The following is a 21,846-nucleotide window of genomic DNA, read 5'->3' as shown; positions in this document are numbered from 1 at the left end:
ACTCACTAATAATTTCCAGAGACCTGTAGTTGTATTTGACTCTGTATATTATTTTTTCACAGATTTATCATTCTCTGTGCATCTAAAAATGTGCCATGTAAATATGTAGCTAGTAAATTATAAACTACAATTACAATTATGATGAAGTCGTCTTCCTTAATTAGATACAAGGTCAAATTGAAAAAAGCTTAGAATCTTGCTATTATTCCTTCAATTGTGTAGAGCGACATTTGATGATTTTGATATACCAAAATACTTGATGCTGGACATACATTTATACATTGTGTGGCTGGATGTGTGGCAGTGGAATAACGATGATGATGAATTCGTGACTTGGTCAAAGTGTATTCATACGTGTCAGAGTAATAAATGATATAAATATATGTACGTATGTACATGCATATAAATCCGTCTTTTAGACTCGGACACGATTTCTTGTGTGCTTGAAAAGTTCAAAAATACAAATACGGTCTTCAAAACTGCTATCTGAAACACAAATTGAAATTCTCAATTGAGGATGATTGTCGAAAAATATCTTGCATACTTTTACACGGTTTGTCCTGGTCACAAGAATCCGTGGGTTCAAAGGAGTGAATGGTATGGTTTCAACCTGGAGATTTACCCTATGGAGCTTATGCCCAAGATGTGCAACTGACAAGACATATACTCATCGCGGTACTTGATTTTTCCTCGTGTTTTTGCCCCTCAGCCATCATCGTAGACATAAAGTAACATGTTGGAGTTTAAAAAGTTTCATCTCATCGGGGTCGATTGGAAAAGTAATAATAAACTATCATCACAAAGGAAGATTACACGATGGTGTGGTGTGGCATTGGTCGAGGGTTACAGAAAAACGCTGACAATCAGTCTGACTAACTTGAGCTGCGCTCTCCACGTATATTGGATTATTCGTCTCGTCGTTGATTCTCCCAGTTCCTTATTCTTCGCGAGTCCCTTGTCATGCATGAGTTTACGTTTGAAAGGGCCAGGAAGGAAATAATGGGAGAGGAGACGATGAGACGAGGTGTTTGGAGATACACGATTCAAGAAGCCCTTTTCCTCACCTTCGCATTATCATCCTCTCTCACCTTCTCATCTCTTTGGAAAATCTCTCAACTCATCCTTCTCCATCTTCATCATCATCCTCATCATCATCCCATCATCCCCGTTCCTCAAATACGCAGCGCTTATGCATCCACCTTGCACAACACAATCCACGCTAACAACCAAGTAGGAATTCATAAATGAATCTACCACAGAATAGAAACGTAAAAAATGTCCACCTTAATAATACCTGTCGGCTTTTCTAAAAACTCTTCTCCTAGTGACTGACAAAAGTAAGTCTCAGTCTCGCTCTACCTTTGGCTTTGCTCCTTTCTTCTGGGGTAACCTTCAAAAATTCCATTAGCATCTGAATTAGACGTAATTCAGCCTCATCATAAGAATGTGACCAGCCGCATCCAGCCAGACAGGAGGAATGAGACTCATCTCGCCGTATGCTTATGCCATGATTCAGCCATTCTGATAGTATTAAAATGCGATAAATATACGAAATATGACCATCAGCTTCTAATAAGTATGTGAAATTGGAAGAGTGCAAAAATTGAACGTAATGTATACAACATGGAAAATAAACATATTATGTGCACATGTATTGTATATTACATAATATAATGTTATGTACTGTAAATCCTGATTGGGTTGTACGTACATATTGTAATTTGAATTCTTAGGAAAATAATCCTCGAATCATTAAAGAAGCTGCATAGATAATAGTGAAGAAATGCAAATAACTTCATCAACAGGTTATTTAAAAGTGGATAGAGGCAAATTAGACTAAATTTTCAAATCAGCGCCTCTGTTTTAATGACGTTTTGCAAGTGCTTGAGGAAAAAAAGCCACCTAACTTACCCGTCCGTTGCATTCCCATTTTGAGGCACTTCTTCAGTCGACAATATTGACATTGATTACGGTGGTGTTGATCAATTGGACAGTTTCGATTTCCTCGACATGAGTAGGTCAAGTTTCTCCGCACACTTCTTTTGAAAAAGCTTTTGCAACCTGAAATTAAAATTTCCAATCATGTATATTTTTTAGACTTATGACAAACTCTTAATTTTATGAATAACATTTTAAAAGTGCACATATTTTAGTTGAGTGACTTGAGCGAAACAAGTCACCACGAGTTGACATTTTATGGATAGGATGGTAAATTGTTACTTGCAGAGGGTTGTAAAAAACGAGGACAGTTTTTACTGCCTGGAGTTATGGAACCAAATATGTGAAGGGAATGTCAAAGCGAAGAGAGTCGCAGTGATTGCCACAAGATGATTGTAATAAGTATCTTGGAGTTCATTGTGGGGCTGTGCGACAATTGAGATCAAATGAACAGGTAGTCGAGTGGTAGCAGTAAGGTTAGCATGGAGTGAAATGATAATATCGTATCATTACTTCACCCCTTTCGTTTCGCTTTGCCCTTCCATGCGATCCCATTCACTCCACAATATTAACCGAGTTGTATGGATTATGATCCACAACTCATCTAATCTCGATCCTAATAGGCATGGGAATTCATCCACCTTTTTACAAGTCAAGAACTATTCCTAGCAAAAAAGTGTATCCATCCATCTATCGTGCGTGCTTCGTTCGAAGGTAAAAGTAAAAAAGAAGAAGATTCCACAGACCATGCAAGGCACAAGGCATCGTTCATATTCATATAACTCCCAACCACTTACTGCGTATGTAAAAATCGCAAATTCCGATATATTGATTATCTTGTCTCAGCGAGCTTAGATGTTTAGATATTTCGTACATATTTCATTTCTGCGCCAGTTAAATCCAAGTCTTTTTTGAGAGATTGTCTCAATCTTTAGTGAAGACAGGGACGGGAGGACTCATTTAAAAATCAAGAATTCGTGCAGGTATACATAAACCACCTGTGCTGTGCAGTAAAGGTAATAGGAGAGATGTCTAGGCAAAAAAGTATCAACAAGCTCGTCAAGTCAAGTCGAGTCAAGTAATCATTATGTGAAATTGTACCATTTTATTTCATTTCATGAGAGAAATGCAAACAGAGGACGAGTGTTGGTGGAGTTGATCCTCTGAAAGAAATAAAGGTACGAGAAGGGTCATTACTCCATTCTGCGTATCTCACTGACTGACATTGACTTGGTGGACTACACTTCTTTGCTCAAACAACAAAAGCTATAATCACGGTCCTTCCAAAGAACATAAATGCATAATGGTCGGATGATAGTGATAGTAATAGAAAACATGACTAATGGGCTGGTTGGATGAGCTCTGCTCTTGCCTTATTACACAGTTCGAATAGGTCGGTCTGGCTTATTTAGTAAATCACAAATTCAAGTAACAAGAGAAATTCAAATATTTATCCTATCTTCAAAGAAAAGGATTGCTACGGATGGGAAGAATCTTTGAGATTTAAGGAAAAATTATTTTTAAAACGCCAAAGAATTTGTAAAATTGTAAAAATCATTACAAACAATTGCGTATAGATTTTTGAGATGAAATCTGTGTATAGATTTTTATTATCTCTACGACCTGCTTCCTTTGAAGAGCTATAACTCATCATACATACGTAGTCAGCAGAAATGGAATAAAAATGACATATGTTATGTTTTGATAACAGTTGCAGCTCGATTTTTCCACAATGCTCACCATCAACCACTAATTCCTTATAATATATGTCGGTATTCACAGAATGACCATTGTTGGGCAATAATAAGGAGTATACACATTTGGGTAGCGACTATCTAGTTGTGGGAGAGTACAAAATAGTCACAAGAAGTCGTTAATCATTGAATCATCGATATTCAGCACCATTCAGCAGAAGTCATAGTAAAGGAGTCAAATTAAATGCAAACAAAAGTACTAAGCACACATATCGCATTCGGAATGTTTAACTAACCTTTAACAGGTGTTAACTAAGACTAAGCAAGCAACTAATCCTGTCCTGAGGCAGATAGAAACATATATAACACGTTCATACGAGTTGTATGTAAAGGAAACGCACATGTTGCATATTATACTTGTGTACATACATGCACTCTGATTTAAATCTACGACAGGTGTGTAAAAAGAGGCCCTTGATTTGTTGGTCGATCAGCGCAGAAGCCACTAATTAGCTGGACAGCCGGTGTTTAAATATAATATTTTAGGATGTATGTTTCCAATAATTTGCCCCTTGTGTAGATTATCAAGAGGTGTCAGCAATCAAGGCATTCACGTAATGTGTACCTTGAAGGTGTTCTAATAAATAGGAAACGGAAGCAGCAACTGCGTGGGGAGGAGGAGGCAACACGAGCCAACACTTCCTACACAATACTTGTTGACTTATTACTCAACACACTTTATTAATCAACCTTTCACCGTGATTTTTTTTGTCATTTCAGACTTGCCAAGCAAGCATCAACATTTTTCAAAGAATTAGTTACACAACTGTACTCAGTAGCTATAGGTTGTGAAGCCAATGGACAAAGTTTTTTTTAATTTATAGCCACAATGCAAGCTGCAAAAAGGTTCTCAGGAAATTACTATTTGAATATGCCACTTGGTTGGTGTTCCGTTCCATGAACAATTAGAATTTAAGAATTCAAGCTTTTATTATTATTCCCTTATTGCTTGCTCTCGGAAAGAGTTGAGTTATGTACACAAAAGTGTCAACAGTTAAACTCTCACCTGCAGGTGGTAAAAACTGTTTTGAGCCTTCTTGACTTTGAAATAATGATAATGCAGAGTAATGAAATAATGCAAATAATAAGTGAACAAGTTGCCCAGCTCATAGAAATTCATAGCAAAGTAAAAAACGACGAATATATGTATAGTATACATAATATATATTATATTCATACGTAAGTACATAATCTGCTGCTAGAAATACGTGGTGTCATAATGTTGACTGTTGGTTATCTCATTTGTTCAACTCACCTCCACCATCAGCACGGTTGAGTGAGTTGTATGTCAAATTTGCAGTTGTTGAAAAAGAAGAAAAATTGAACTCGGCTCAACTTTTCCGTTGCATTGAAGGGAAACTAATTTAATATTTCAGCGCACAAGACCAAGCTTTCCTAGCAGTGTCACCACCGCAAGTCAATTTTACACCCTCGACATGGGAGTGTACCCACACACATAATTTTTTATCTTATTCTCGCAAAACTTTTTTTGTCACTTTGAACGAAATTTGAACTATGATTTGCTTACTTTTTCCTTTTCTTGCTTATTTAGCTCAATGTGTGTTTAGGCTTCAACAAGGCCTTGCATGACGAAACTTGGACAATAGAAATGCCAGCTATATATACATTCATATATAGAAATTAAGCAGATTCCAGCTCAACCAACGACAACCTTCCGTATTCATAAGAAGCTTGCTCGTGTTGTTATTCTTTCCTTGTGAAAATGACAGAAATTCACTTTGCAAATCTAATCGCCCTTCAGCCAGGAAATAATAATGTGATTAGAGAGGATTTGGTAAACTGTAGGATTAGCAAACAAAATAATCAAATTGAACTCTGCAGAATGAAGCAAATTGTTCAGAAAAGGGTTAGTTGTGAACTGCCATCCAGAGAAGTTGACGTCAGCCTCACGCTGAATTTCATCTTCATCTCCTGCGATCACCAACACCAAGAGAATTATCTTTTATATCAACAGTCAAGCGTCACAGCAGAAGTGTCTCCCCATGAAATACCAGTCTGACTCTTATCTTGGGTCCATTATAATTCAATCTGTTAAACCAAATCCGAACATGCCATCGCCGTGCCCATCCTCAGAGAGCGGACAACGTGCAGCAATTCTAGACAAATATGTAGAGCTTTTTACAATAAATTCTTAAAATTGCATAACGTATGTAATTGATTTGCCCCCACCTCTCGTTCCCCACTGTCACCCAACATATCGAATCAACTGTAACAACTCTTCATTGGTCAACATGCATGCATAAGGAGATGTATACCTTTTGCATCTATGAATAAATATTTAATGCGTCCATTGTTGATTTACAAATGAATCTCATCATGTCTGCATAATAAAATATCTTGAATGCTTTTGTGTTGATTTATCAGACTCGCTTTATTGTTTTAAAGTCTGCTATTCGATGCGAACAGGCCAGCTCAGTGAATATGTGCCACCGTACTAAATTGACGCAATTCATTATACGTAGTTGATGTAACGTACTTTTAGTAGTTGCTGGTTTAGTGCGTTTTAGCCATTTACGAAAGAAAAACTGTTTGATTTCATGTACAAGTCCGAAATTCCTGTTCCGTTAACCGTTTAACTCGTGAGCATGCATGATGACGCGGTGGGCGAGTTGTGAGCCATGTCCAAATTGCCACTTTGCCCAATTGTCAATCGTAATGAACTATATGATGGATGCACTCGTCTTCTCTCGAGAATAGTTCCTATGCAGTTGGTGAATATGAGCATCAAAAATTAAGCAGATGTCTTGCCATCGGTGCTGAGGAACTATTGACTCGGATGTATTTCAGCATTAGTTATGCCATCTCAAAAAAGTAATGTTGTATCGCCACCACACACACACAAGCGCATCTCTCACTCACAGTTGAAATTAAACACGAATAAAAATAATGACACGACGAGTCCGCGCTTTGAAGAGGTGCATTCAACCTTTGCATGGATATAATAATATGCTACTTGTTACATGCCAACTTAAGTAACAATGGCACAAGACAAGATATTCAATACTGCTGTAAAAACATTTTTACTGCCACTTACTGACTCCCTTTATATTTTGTAGTCAGTTTTCGAGAGGCGATATTAATCTTGCTACGCATTCCTGCACGAATAGAAATTTTGCGAATGGAATGACAAACACGTACGTAGTGATGTGATATAATAATTGTCCATCTGAGCGATCACCGACATATGTACCAATAAATAAATAATCGCTACGCACACATGTGACTAACGACAACATGATACACGACAAATAGTCAAGCTGGAAGTGTTATCTCAGATAATCTCGTGTGTGAATTGTATGCCTTCTTGCTAAGGAGACACATAGGTGTAAGTACACATGTAGAAAGCAGGAGGTAAAGCTAGTGATTATATTGTTGAAATATTTAATGGAACCAAGTCCTGGTCCTGAATCCCGAGGCGCAGTCCCACACGGTAATTTTCTTGTGCTCCCTTGTCGTTCTCAAGCAATAATGATGGTGTTGTGCATGCAGGGCCGAGGGCATGTCACGATGCGTGTCTTTAGGCCCTTAGGGGAGTCCGATCTTGATTGCGCATATATCTCACTAACCACAATAACACAAACCAACCCAACTTCATCCTCAGCATGGGAACTACCCGGAGGACTAAAACTGCTCACTCAAGATATGTAAGTACAACGCACCACCTTTTACAGCAACAAATAATCAAGAAATCTCAACATTAAGTGGGCATTTAGTGGTATTTCTGTGTACCCAGTAAAACTCAGATCTCCACGACGTACCGTTGTCCAGAATTTTGTTTTTACATGCAGTGATGAATGTCGAGGTAATATTTTATGTAACAACAAGTACGTATCCGTAATATATGTAAGTGAAAGCATCTAAAAGTACCCCGAAGTACGTACATAACTCCATTTCATCATCGTTGTAAGAAATCCAGACCAAACCAGGATGCGCAAATTTAATGAGGTTGTTTGTACCTCATAATTACCTGCACAGTTCACGGGATCGATTTTTGAGTCATGTATATTTATTGAAACAAGACCTACCCAAATAGTTAGCTACCGCCTCTGGAACTGGTTTTAAATTACTGACCTGGATTAACCAGAAGTTCTCACTTCCACTTTTCCAAAGTCAGAAGCATGTCGACCAACTTTAATAACCAACCAACCAACCCATCTCCAGTGATTATTGAAGCTACTTGATGAACCGATATTTTCCTGCACATAAGTCAATGCAAGTTCGTCTTCTGACTATTTTCCTACAGGCGTTTTACATATCTTTGTATATAAATTTTGAGGAGTGACACCTCCGTGAAAAAGCGTTTACTAGGTTTATTTTTGGAATTTTTGTACATTTAATTAAAATCATTGGAATATTTGTTGTTTATAGTTTTAAAATAAGAGTATTCCCATTAATGACGATAATATGCAATTACGTTTACGTCTCGTTTAGGATTTGTTGGATTCTAATATCCAGAAAATATTCTGATCCGGAAAATACATGCCTCTTGTTTAGAAACAATATTTTAATAGCAATGTGAATTTTTAAGAAAATATTAAATTATTCTGTTTCAGTCCAGTTTCTAAGAAAAGCAAAAATAAATGTGACAAAGGGGTTGAAAATGATTTAGTAATTGTAACATTTCGCAGTTAGCAAACCTACATTTAAAAATTTTCGTAACTTTGCCTCTCTTGAGCTGTGTCAAAATTTCAAAAGAGACAATACGAAAAATATTCAGGGGACACTCAAATGTGATTTCAAGATCGGATCATATTATATAATTTTTAAAAACTTTTTCAGGCAGTCAGCAAATTACACCAAACGACGGGTCAATTTTAACCCTGGATATTTAAGTATTATGCATAGGATAGTCATAAAATAATTATAGTCCAAATTATTTTTTTCTAAACCAAATGAAATGAAGGCAATCGCTGTTTAAGTGGAATGCATTTCAAATGTCTCTACTGCTTTTTAGAGTTCTTGTAAAACCATGTACTTTTGAATCTTCATATATATATAAAGAATTAAAGAAACGTACCTTCACAAGTCGAAACTCCATAACTGTTGATGGAAAGTAAAAATAAAATTGCAATTAGATTAAATTGTATTATAATGCAAATTTGCAATGTAATGCAATGTCAATAAAGGTTCTAAAGATATTTCAGATATTTGTAATTCGACTCAATGGTAAATGTGTATGAATATAATAACAGAATACATAATTTCAACACTAATTCATGACGACCTTGTTTGGACCATTAATTTACTACTTATGTATGTATGCACATGTATGAGAATAAATGTAAAAAAAATTACTGTTTTCCGCTTGATTTGTCTCCACATACGACGCACTCGATATTCTGCCCCTTGTCCGCCGAGTTGGGCGAGGCTGCAGAGGAGGCAGAAGAGGTGGGTTGGGGTGGATGTGTCGTTTGTCCCAAGCCTGGGAGCCCATTGGAGCCGTTCATATCATCGTTGGGACTTGTGGGAGTCATGGATGAGAGTCCGTTCGAGGGATGATGTTCGGACCTCCATCCAGAGGCCAGCATCACATCCGGACTGAGGAGGACTCCAGGGTTGGGGAGAACCCCAGAACTTGGGACCAACACCTTGTTGCCGGAGGCCGGAGGCCCAAACCCTTGATGATGTGGGGGTCCTTCCGACGACCACGAAGGCAGGTCGAATTTAATTGGGATCGGCGTCCTGATTTTTGCAGAGGTTGATGTGGGAAAGTGGTGGTGATGGTGGTGGTGGTGACCAGGTTGCGAGGAGGGGTGGTGATAATAGGTTCCCGAGTAGTTATCAATTGCTGCAGGTGGTGACGTGCTGGAAGATGGTACTCTGGAGAACAGGGGGCTGTTGTTGTTGTTTTGCACGTCTTCGGGCCTACTCCTCCTCCCCCAGAATAGGCCCACTGGGGATGGATCTAAATTAACTATTTTGCTAATCGTTGCAAATGACGGTGTGAAAATCCTATCGTCACTCTCCTCCGGACGTCTTGATACTCTTCGTCAGGTAGTTTTTTTTTATATAATTCGAGTCAGATTTCAGTCACAAGGATCAAATGTGTTATCTTTATGACTCTCTGTTTTCCTTAGATCGGGTTGTTGAGAATTATTATTATTATGTTCATTAATATCATTTATGTGCGTGGAATGGTTGTTGGAGTCAAATTTGTTACTGGAACGTAATAATTATTATTGTTATTCATGCGAAGTAGAGACATATTTGTACGGTATGATGAGTAACTTGAGACTTTTATTGATATTTATGCACGTTTGTGCAAATGTCAACAATTCTTTATGGTTCCGTGATGTGTCTACAATTGCGTCTCACATTTAACAGCTTGACACTTAATTACGACATAAAATGTCCATTGAACTTTTACACTCGTCTCCGAAAGATGAAAATATGAGATACGTTGCTTTTTTTCTCGAGTCAAATTTCCGGATTCGTATAAACAGTTCTATTGACGCATTTCCAACTTAATTCATTATCCGTCTCATGAATGAACAAAGACGTAGCAAAATACTTTCCGTATCAAATTACCCCTCAAAAGAGGTATTTGATAGCAGACTCGTCAGTGAAAGTCGCATATTAGCACGAAGAAGTGTTTTACATATACACGCACTGCACTCAATTACAACTTCTGTAACAGTTCAAGTTCAAGACAACAACCGCCTACCGTCAATAATTATCGATATAATTGAAGAGAGCTTGTTATTATTATTATTGAGTGTGGTCATGATGCCAACAAACGGTGAGCCTTCGACCTTTCTCTCTCTCTGTGTGTTTGTCTATTTCAGGTCAACAGGGCAGTCTGAAACTCGTGAATATGAAAGTCAAGACCAAGTTCACGAACTGAACTCTGACACTGGAATCCTGCCGCCACTCCTGCTGCAGATTGGGAGCGGAATAGGTGGTGGGTTAGCAGTGATGTTGCCTATGACGAGAGGTCAGAGTGCACGTCGACCAAGAAGAGGTCACCAGCACAGGTCGAGTGAAGTGGTGAGGAGCAGCGGTATCACTGGAGAGAGCGAGCGAGAGGTGAAATGGTGCAACCAGGGGCATCTCAAGCACACGACTGTCCGACCTCAGAGTTACACGGTTACGACTTCTCTCCTCCAGGCCAAAGCAGAGCTACCAGAGTTAAGTTGAGCAGTGATCATGCATCCATCAGTACGGCAGATACTAGGACGACGACGACATATAGAGGAGAAGAGAGATTTTGGTGAGAAGTGTGGTAGTTGCCGCATTATTACGTATATATACGCCATGTACACATACACATAAAATAATAGTGAGAAGGCAAGGGGGCTCAAAAGCCAAAGCCAAAGTGTGTCTCCTCAACGCAATGCGAGGGTAGAAAAAGGTAGCCTTTAACCAAAGCCCTATGCCCCTACTGCCACCACCAGCTACTTCTGGTTGGCTCCTTCTTCTTCCAATCCAAGCTATGTCTTTCCAAATCTTGCCAAATGCTCATCTTCAACTGACTCAACCCTTTTCTCAACACCGTTTTACTGGCTTCTTCGTCTCCGCAGTCTTGGGCACAGTGCATCCAACGAGGACAGCCAGGCGTCCTCATAACTTCTTCTTCATGGTGGTCCCACATGTCACATTATAAAACAGGATGATGGCTTGTGTGGGGAAAGCAGCGAGTGACCAGCGGGCGAGACTGGGCACAAGTTTGGCACTGGAGAAAGTTACGACGGACAAAGTGGTGGACGGGATGAGTCGTCGAGGAGGTTGAGTCCACGATCTCTTGACACGCTCCACAGATTGATGTGCCAGAGGTGGTCACCGGGTTCATTGGGTGTCAAGAAGCCAATGGCAGAGTGCGAGGGTGGAGCACTCCCGAGAAATCGGAGAAACGGGCATGCCGCGGCTGCGTCCCTTTCACCAACTAACTCCAAAAAGTTCCTTTCTCCACTGTTATTCGGACTATCTCTCGATCCCAATCCGCTCCTCACCATTCGGAGGAAACCCGGCACCCAGACTCATCACAACAACTCGACAACTCATCGGCCAACCGTCTTCAAAAATATCCAGCAATTTTATTTATATAAACAACTCGATGTTTCATCACAGAGCTGAGTTGAGAATTTTATGTTTTTCGTCTTGTTACGACCAGTGAATGTTAACGCACATACAGTCATCGCCTGTACATACACATTTAGGAATGGGCGATGAGAGTGCATCAAAATAACTAAATATACATATAACTCTCTGTCGTTTTATTATTTAGATTGAGCAACAGGGTCAAAGTTCAGGTTGATAAAAACAGACTCGCACCACATGCATGCAAACTACTGACGACGGGATTACATTTACAAACATCGTGATAAACGTGTGCAATTTTTTATATGAGGCAAACTTGTCTGAAATAAATAGAACCGTGTTATGTAGCATTCTTTTTAATGTATGCAGTTAGACTAGATCAATCTCTTGGTCTATTGTGGACATTATTCGTATGGATCAAGTTGATAAATTGCTTGGTTGTTGGAATATTTTACTTTCTACTAGGGAAATATGCCATCTAATTTTCTGCAGAAAATGTATAAGGCTGCCGCCATGTATCTACAACTTTGGCACCAATATGACATTTGTGACCAATGTACATATGCAATGATACAGCACATGAGGATTATGGTTCAATGAAACAAATGGAGGCACTTAATCAAAGCCAAGGCACATACATAACTGCATCAAGTTGCGACCAAAGTAATTATACCACCACCAGGCCGCCTCAATTTTATTACTCAATTGACTTGCATCCCCATTCTCGTACAAAAGTATAAATTATTGGCTTCCCACCCTTCTCGCCTTGATTCGCTCTCTCTCTCTCTTTATGTAAATCCACCTTCAATAATCGTCACCGGGTTCTAGTTACAGATTTCCGGAATGATTGTGAATCCGTTTCCGTGAATCTGGTTTACCAAAACCATTTCAAATGATGTGGACCAAATGTGCAACATATGTTTTAAGCCATGTATGGGCAACAAAGCATTCAGATGTGGGCTTGCTTGTTATGAACTTATGAACACCACCAGTTTAGTGTAATTTACTTATTATTGCATTTTTGATGAAAAACCAAGTCATACAACATGTGTGCACGTCCATATTTGTTAAGAAGTCATGAAAAAGTAAACTAAACTAAACCAGAGCAATTCGGAAATTAATTGGTATATCGGTTAGAATTCGTAGTACCTAATTATTAGCATTATTACGATATCCAGTGTGAAATGAGAGTTGAATTCAACATTTCAGTATCCGATGCGTACGTATTTAAGGTTTGAAACCTGCATATGTGCATCAAGTACCTGATTCTCTGTGTACGTTTGTCGGAAGATGATAATTATTATCCTGCATCTTCTTTCATTGAAACAGCGTTCATTATGTTATTCTTTCTTATTCAAAAGTATGAGTTATGGAGAAATGCAAACAATAGGACATTAATCATCCGAGTTAAACTTTTGAGGAGTACGCATGTATGTATGTGTGCATGTACTGGTATATGTACATATATGCAAGATATGTATACTTGCACATACTTAAGCTTTTTGATGTGCCTTGAAGAGCAAGATTGGGACAGAGTTCGTCCCCCGTTTTAATTGGCCTCTGTGTGCTTTTTCTCCTGTCCAAAGTGGCTTTGTCATTCCAATGCAAAAGCCATCATGAGAATAATTACATGTGTCTGTTTTAAAGCTCTTTGTGCTATTGTGTCAAATCGACATTTTTGTCTGCAATTACAACCACCCTTCAGGTCATTTACCTACGAACACAGTGGCAAGCTTAATATCACACCGGTCGCGTATCAGATGCTGCGGAATTGAAATTTCACATGGACGGTGAAGAGAAACGTCTTTCTCCAACCATACATAAGATAAATTCATAGCACATACGAGACTTCTTTACTACGTACTTATGTAACACAGTCCGGATTTAAATTCTGAAATGGATTGGTTAGAATTTATTATTAATTGGAAATAATTCATTAGAGTAATCTGATGTTAGATACATGAATTGTAAATCGAGGCGATTAATGACTAAGATCTTTTATGCTCTACCCGAATTAATGACGACGGAGATTGGAAACTGAGACAGTGCATTACATTAGCGACCATGCACCTTTGTTATCCCGGTGGCATTCACTGGGGGTCCAGTTCCAACCAAGAGTTCAATTCAAGCAGCAAGAGGAGATGCCTCCTTGCAACAAGAGGGAGATTATATTCTACCTTTTGAACTTAATGAACAATGAGTGTAACCTGTGAGTTAATTAGTTAGTTGTGCGGAACTGAACCATTCTGGGATGATATGATACCACCGTGAGGTAATTAATCATCGCGTCTCTTCTTCAACCGATGGACGGGTTATTCCTTCTTGATCATGATTTGGATTTTAATCTCACACAGTCAGAATATTAGAGCCATCCAACAACTGACTTTGTAAAACACCGTTTTGTTCCCTCAAAAGAATGGTGATCGTCATCACGCTACTGCTGCGGCATTCTGCTTTCTTTCCAGGAAAGCGTCTTTATCATTAGTGGAGCTTTTGGAAAATTAGATACTTTATTGTCCCCACCAGTCACCCGTAATCTGCTCACAGCCCCACTTTTTTGGAATTTAACCAATGCTAGAAATGAGACTTGAAAAACTCGATAGAATTACTGAATTCCGTTGCAGGGCGTTGCGTTTGTACAAATATGCAAGTTCAGTAAGTGGCTGTTAAAGTGCAGGAAAGATTTACATTCGAAATATACTTCAGAATTTATTTACTAATTTCATTCTTTCAAATTCCAATGGCAGAGTAGGGAAAGGATTACGTTAATTCCACAAAATTGGCCGTAGAATTTTATTCTTTGGAACTGGATGAGCAACTCGTCCGACTACTTTGAGAACTAGTGAATGATCGGAGAAGAAGTCATCAAATAGTTTTTTAAAAGTTGAGATTGCTTGTACACTCTTCGCCAACCAAGACTAAATAAAATGCATACCCAAGTTGGAGTTAATCCGCCTTTGTTATTCTTGTTAATTAGAAATGCCGCATATCATCAGCCTGCAGATAAACTAAATACATACAGACGAAGTAAATTTTATTATCTCTCAACTTTTAGAATTTGCATATTTATTTAGTATATATGCTGGCTTATATTCTATAGATGATAATATGGGGAGTATTTTCATGGATTATTTCATTCTGCAGTGACGATATTCCTAACTCGCAATTCTGTGCGGTTCATATTTTCAAAATCAACAAAACAGCATTACTAATCAATACCTCATATTTGACGTGCTTCTGTGCAACCGTATTTTTTATACATATATATTTCTGATCCTTTGTTGATGCTAGTCGAAGAAAATAAACTTTGACAAGTTTTATTTCCGACTCTAAACAAGTAGGTAATCCTTTCGTCGTCCGGACAAACAAACCAATAAGTGAACCGAAGCTTGATAATGAGTAAAAGGATCCAGCTTCTTTCCCCAGTGTTTCATTTCCCAAAAGAAAGTTGAGGAGGACATGAAATAATAAACTGACAAATGTAGAAGAAGAGGAGAAAGTTTCTCCTCTGAGATTTGATCTGATCAGATGAAAGAACTTGTTCCTTCCTCATTTGGAGCTCTCCATCTGCCTCTTCCTGGTATACGTGGCGCAAGGCCATGTGATTTATTGTGCGAGCATCTCCTCTTTCTTTGACGATTACTGATTGCACAAGTATCCACATCATCCGCACCAAAAAGTATCATGATGTTGATGACATGACTTTTCTTTGTGGCAACCAGACGACCAGCAACCCCACGTTATGCGGTTGCAGGTTTGGGAAGTGGTGATGGTGAATTGAATGTGCTCTCCGCTTTTTCATCTCTCAGCATCATCTCATCAATAAAAGGATGAGAGCTGAGAAGAGTTTTATAGTTGGCAAGCCAGCTATATGCTCATGGAATCGTGGTGGCGGCGGTGGTGAGTACGGTGGTGCAGTGTGCTATGCTAATTAACCAAGAGTAATTAGTGCGACTTAATGGGATATTTGAGCTCAGGCTGGGCAGATGAGTCTCTTTTCCTCTTCAGCAAATATACCATCCAGCAAGTCTGTGTAATTATGAGATTCAGCCACACCAACCAACCAACCACCGCACTGCCGACCAGATCGCATCCCAGCAGATAATGTACACATATCATCAACCCTTTCTTCTCACTGCTCTCTTCTCTCATCGTCAGCTCCTCTTCTTTGTCGAAAGCCAAGCTGTGTGTTGATCAACGTCGTCTTCACTTACAAACCGTTCCTTCATCATCCGATCTACCTCAGGGTGCATAAACTTTTTTGTTGTCCGTGGTTTCTCCTAAGGGGGTGGTGCCAGGATGAAAATTTTTATTCAAAAATTAAAAGTTGGGGAATTGCATTCGATTTTGCAGTGGATTTGGGTGGTTGTCATGGCAAAAGTGCATGCAATTCCCCAACTTTTAATTTTTGAATACAAATTTTCATCCTGGCACCACCCCCTTAGGAGAAACCACGGACAACAAAAAAGTTTATGCACCCTGGATCTACCTTAAAAACCCGAGTTTAATTCTGTTCTCCTCTCGTGTCTTGTACATTCTAAATTAATACGTATAAACTCTATAAATACACACGCCCTTATTGTAACAAAGGCGAGCGCTATATGCGCCTACACTGGAGTACGATAATTACAACTTTATTCTCAAATTAAAATCTGTCCACCTCTTTCAGCTCCAGTGAAGTATCATGACGAACATTCCCTACCGGCCGAATGAATTAGAGTTCTGACTCTTAATTCAAACCGGATGTTTGTCAGGGATGGTGAAAGCTTTTGTCAGAGTGATGAAGATAAAATTACTGGAATTTATTGTCAATTAATTAGCGTGACATTTTGTAATGTAAAACGGATTTAACTTGAAAACTGTAACACATTGAAAAATTACAATTGTGAGATTCAATAAATAAGTGGGTAATTTTATTACGTACAATCGCAGTGCAGTTGGAAAGTCTTTCTAATCACTCAATCATTCATAATGTCGCTGTGGAAGGGAAAAGGTCGATCAGACTCTCCTGGAGAGTCTGGAGGGGGCATCCTGTGCTTCTCAATATAAATTTCCTTTACTATACGCTACATTGTCAGCTAATCTCAATTATCTAACTTACTAGGCAGAAGATACATACGCTTAACATTATGCTTAGTTAAATGACTCCTGAATTTCCCTAAATTTTTAACCATACAGCGAATGAATTAAACTTTATCCAATTCAATCACTTTCTGTTGGAAGCAGGAAAATACTCGGTTGTGAAACGAAATGTTAGTTCAACTGGTGACTGTGTCAAGAGATGATGTGACTTTAAGCATTTTGACCAGTTAAGAACCACTGCGGAAAAGTGATTCAATGACCCATGAATCACAGACAAATAACCTTCACAATGTTCACAAGGAAAGATGCAGAGATTGTAAAATAAAATAAAAAAAACAACCCGGGAGCTTTGCATCATCGTTGGAGCACTAATTGGAAATGCAGGTATCCTCACGACCCGACATATACGTAGTGGTTTCTATTCATGGTGGCTGATTATGTTTCAGATTTATCCAATGGACGGATCCAACTGGGTCTTTGTAAAGAGATAATAATCATCTTACTTACCAAAGTCAGATCAAACAAGGGAATTCGATTCGACATACCTCGTTCAGATTAATGTGGCCACCACCCGAGTTTTAGAGTTGCAAGGAAAGCGCATAGGGCCATAATCTCACATAATAATATTACAAATTGGCTGCTGAGCTGCACTTTGGTCCAGCCGTCGTCCTCCATTGTGGTGGTCACATTTTATTCGATTTTATTTATCGATTAACCTCCCTTTTCAATAAGCAGATGTCTATCCGTCCACCTCAGAGCATTTCGTATGCGAGCTAAATATTACATAAGTCTCAATGTTGCAAAGTTACGAAGGAAGAAAATTATAAAACCATTGATGATGACCACCCTTGTGGAATTTACAACCATTTATTATTATTAGCCCTCTTTACATCAAAAACCCAGGAGCATTTTATACGAAGGAGGGGGAGTAAATATTAAGAAGATTTACGACAAGAACTTGGTCCCAAATTGATTCTCCTTTCTCGTCAATGCGGAGCTTCCGTTTGTTTCCTCGTTGACAATGATGTTCCGTCTTTTGTCTGATTATTAACATTATGTATTTCGTGGTCATTCAAGAGGTATCTACATACAACGCGTATTGATCATCATTATTACATATTGTCACCATTATGTCATGATTTTTGAACACGGATCCTATTTAATGCAAGTATTATGAACTGCTCCTTAAGCAAAACCTCAATCCTGAATTCTAATTTCTGTGACATGTGTCATGCATATTTGCACTGCTGCAGTTGTCTTTTTGACCAGTTCACTTGTAAAGTATTGCTGCAAAATAATAAAAGTCAAGCCACAAAACCATCATTATTATTGTAGTCTCTCTATTCAAGGAACACCCATAGTTGCGTAGGGCCCAAAACCCAGAGAGTTGGTTAGCACAACAAAACTTCGCAGCAGGGTCTCAACCGCAGTCTCGCCCACTCATCTATTTTAGTAGCACAAATAAATGTAAAAGTGTGTAAATTCCAGTAAAGGAACTTAAGCTCAGCAAACCAATTGGTTTACAAAATATATACCGAAAAGTGTACGCACCAGTTTTAAAGTTTTTCTTCAGAGTTAAAGAGGCAGTAACTATAAAGATCAATGATGATGCAAAGGCCGGCAAAGTAGAAACATAACATTGCATAACACGCTCAGGATGCGAGAAACGAGCTTATAAAGACCCTTCTGAAGCAGAAATTTTATTTCATTTATGCTGTCGTAAATCTTTCTCGTTGATTTTAACTCCAAAGTTTGAAGAGTTTTGTTAAAAAATGATTTTATGAGTTGGTGTTCAACAAGAAATGAGAAGTATTTGGAATGGCAAACAGTGACTGCATGCAATCAGGTGTCACTCATGGGGTATTATTATCACATTCGGGTTCATATTCTGCTCAAAGTCCACCACCAAAAATGCGGAGGTCTCGTTGTTGGAATATGTGCTCCTCAAGGGAAATTTCAACACAACGTCTTCAAACGCATATGTCCATATCCGTATGTACATATGCATATAGTGAGTACAAGGATCTGCACAATATCTTCCATAGTTCATTGTCATAACTTTTTACCACATGCATACTGTCAGCTATTCTCTACTGTGGTCACGCTTTTTGGTCAACCGATTCCCTTCAGAGTACGTGTTCTTGGTAATTTACTGCAGCCCGAATAAAGTGCCGGATGCGTGAAATATCCTAATGAACTTCACCGTCAACCAAAGCACGAGTTTGCGGTCGAAATTTGTTGGAATAATTATTGCAAACATCACGAAATTTCTTGGTTGATTCAACGGCCATGAGTTTTGCGAGCGAACATGGTAAAAAATAAGATATGTGTTTATGATTTAAACACAATTTAGATATGCAAACTCTTTTTTTTTGCCATAACTGTGTACACATAGATTCTCAAAAAGTCCAACATTGTAGGATGCAAATTTGAAATAATAGTAACTTATTTATAATTAAGTGCAGTGCAATCGAGGCAGAAATGCACACGTATCTACAGATTAAGTGTATGAAAAGTGTGCTGTCTGTAAGTGACAATAAATTAATTTGCCGAGTTTGTTACTACCACCACTCATCTTGAGTAGTATGTAATTAAATTGTAAAAATGTTTTTCTTCAGCGAATCAGATTAAAAGTCAGCATTTTTTCCAGAGACAGAGCTCCGAGAGATGAGATTTATTGCGAGCGACTCTTTCAGCCAGTTGAACCGACTCACTCGAAGCAGTGAGACAGACAAAGGGTTCGAACGGACGTATGCCGACCGAGATTGTGAGACGAAGAAGAGGAGCATAAAATACAAAAGTATTTGCAAATGTCCTATTTATACTGAATAAGACGAACACAAAAGCTCGTAACCATATGGATATTTACATGATCATAAAAGAAAGCACAATGGGCACGTCAAATCCGGAAAGCAGCATGTGGTAATAATCTTGCTCGTATATGCAGCCATAATAACACGATATAAACCCAAATGCAAAAGATGACACGCCTCCCGTCTTTTTTTCACTCTCTTCTCGGAAAGGATTAAAAGAATGCATGAATAAATAATACGCTTCTTATTTACCACAATTCATCCCAATAAACTTTTACATCAGGAGAAATATTCCGCTATGAAGTAAAGAAATTCGGTGTTTATAGATTATCACGAATAGGTATACATCCTCTGCCCACAGATGATCAATATCAGCGTATCTGCCAATTCAATTACTTGTATCATCACAGTTGAAAATTCGAGTCAATAAGAGTATAATTGATCTCTCGATCACAAAGCAGGTCCATCAATTACTTCCGGGTTTAAATTCCCTAGTTATTCCTTGTTCCTAATTTTTCAATATCTATTTATAATAAGCAATAATGTATGACGCGAATTTGCTCTGAGGTGCAAAGTTCCATTATTAGGGTGCTTCATTGTAATAAACCTTCCTTAAGTTTTTTTTTTAATATTTGTGTTTCTAATAATGTGGATTCATTTCGCTAACAGTGTTACATAAATAGGTACTTACACAACAGTTAATGTCGTTCCAGTTACTTTATAAGTACGATATCGACTAAAATGTTTGCATTGAAAATAAAGACATCATAATAAAAATGTTTATGAAAGTATTAAATTTCATTGCATTCTGCATCTACCATGAAAAACTCAATTAAATGTTAAACTGTGTACACATATAGCTATATTTTATCCAGAGTCGTATAATGAAGTTAATAAAGAACGTCCAGTGATAAGGATGCTTTACTAGATATCTGCCGTTAAGATTCTTTATTTAAAACGTATTATACAGATATACGCAATGTTGAAAGATATATGTCTGTCAATTGTATGGCATGATAGCACATCACATACATAATAAATGGCCCTTCTAGCAAAAGGAGAGACTGAATTTAAATGTGGGAAGTGATTTTTTGGTTAGTTTTATGAAACTGAGAAGATTATACAATTACCCGTTGCAACAACACACAGATTTGGAAAGAGGCATAATAATTATTGATGATCAGTCAATTCTTGCTTCAGTTGCGATAACCTTTGAGTTAAAACTGATAACCTTTTCTGAGAGGGGCTGAAGGAAAGGATACGAATGAGAGTTTATTATTCAATTCTGGGAGCAGTATATGTAATGGTGGGTGCTTCTGCTGAGTTTTCTGCGCCACCATTACGACACTCCCGACATAAATCCACAAATAATTTGAGGCAGAATACATTTGGAAGCAGAACAGTTTTTGGTCTGACAAATACATTGAGAGACGCGTACCAACGTTCCTTATTGCGACGGCAAACAACTGTTCTTTCAAGTTTAATCATCTATAGCTGCAAACACGCTGTACTATAAATTTTGTTTTTTTAACTCCATATGCAAATTAAGTGAAATACTTTTGTGTAATCATCAAACTCACGATCACACAATAATTGATAATTAAGTGAAACATATTATCCAAACTCGCCAGTCAATAATACATTCACCTTAAAGTTGCTTCTCAATGCACACACTTATGTATCAGTCAGTATTACATATGTACGATGTACGTATGTACACCTCATCTCGTCACAGAAAATCTAAATCAAAATTACAATACGAAGGGGACAAAAACGTAATTGCAAAATTTTCGAAACAAAAAACAAACAAAAAACACAAAACAGTTTTATATAGAAAACCGTCTCAGACTCTGGCCACGAAGACTATCGCAGTTTGCTTAATTATTTTGTCAGATTTATTGTAAAAACAAATAATACACTGGAGTCAGATTGCAGATTACATTTGTATCTAAATACATTTTGGAATGAGCTTACACAGCAAAGAACATGGATGCAATTTTTTATTATATGTTTATTTATTTTATTTTATAATTATTATTGTGAATAAATATAATTTTTGATGCATCAAATTAATTATTAAAAAATCCAGAATCAGCATCTTATTTAGCATATGAAAGCATAATGCATTTACCATAATCACAAACGTCTCATACTTGCTGAAACGAGCAAACGGAGGAACAAGTTGAGACACGTTGAAACAC

General features: G+C 38.0%; 1 protein-coding gene and 1 long non-coding RNA gene across 4 annotated transcripts in view; one reads left to right on the top strand and one right to left on the bottom strand.

Moving 5' to 3' along the window:
• LOC110847517 (steroid receptor seven-up, isoforms B/C) overlaps positions 1-10,830 on the bottom strand; it is a 30,991-nt gene extending 20,161 nt beyond the window's left edge. The window contains exons 1-3 of one of the 2 annotated variants that reach the window (XM_035850041.1): positions 9,009-10,830; positions 8,731-8,753; positions 1,912-2,061 (exon numbers count right to left, since the gene is read on the bottom strand). In XM_035850041.1, coding sequence (XP_035705934.1) covers positions 1,912-2,061; positions 8,731-8,753; positions 9,009-9,241 — 406 coding nt within the window. In that variant the 5' untranslated portion in view covers positions 9,242-10,830. The remainder of the gene's footprint in view (positions 1-1,911; positions 2,062-8,730; positions 8,754-9,008) is intronic. The other variant, XM_022094469.2, reaches the window with a different exon arrangement.
• A 5,032-nt stretch (positions 10,831-15,862) lies between these two features.
• LOC110863340 lies at positions 15,863-17,293 on the top strand. 2 transcript variants are annotated; one of them, XR_002549256.2, is made up of 3 exons: positions 15,863-15,997; positions 16,220-17,216; positions 17,279-17,293. It is a non-coding gene; the product is annotated as an uncharacterized LOC110863340 (long non-coding RNA). The 2 variants fall into 2 exon arrangements; XR_004834444.1 differs by having other exon boundaries at positions 15,863-16,016.
• The last annotated feature ends 4,553 nt before the right edge of the window (positions 17,294-21,846 follow it).

Source organism: Folsomia candida, unplaced genomic scaffold, assembly GCF_002217175.1.
Source record: "Folsomia candida strain VU population unplaced genomic scaffold, ASM221717v1 Fcan01_Sc001, whole genome shotgun sequence".
Classification (NCBI taxonomy): Eukaryota; Metazoa; Arthropoda; class Collembola; order Entomobryomorpha; family Isotomidae; genus Folsomia; species Folsomia candida.
Note: the sequence above shows the minus strand (reverse complement) of the source record. Positions and strands in the feature narration are given on the sequence as shown.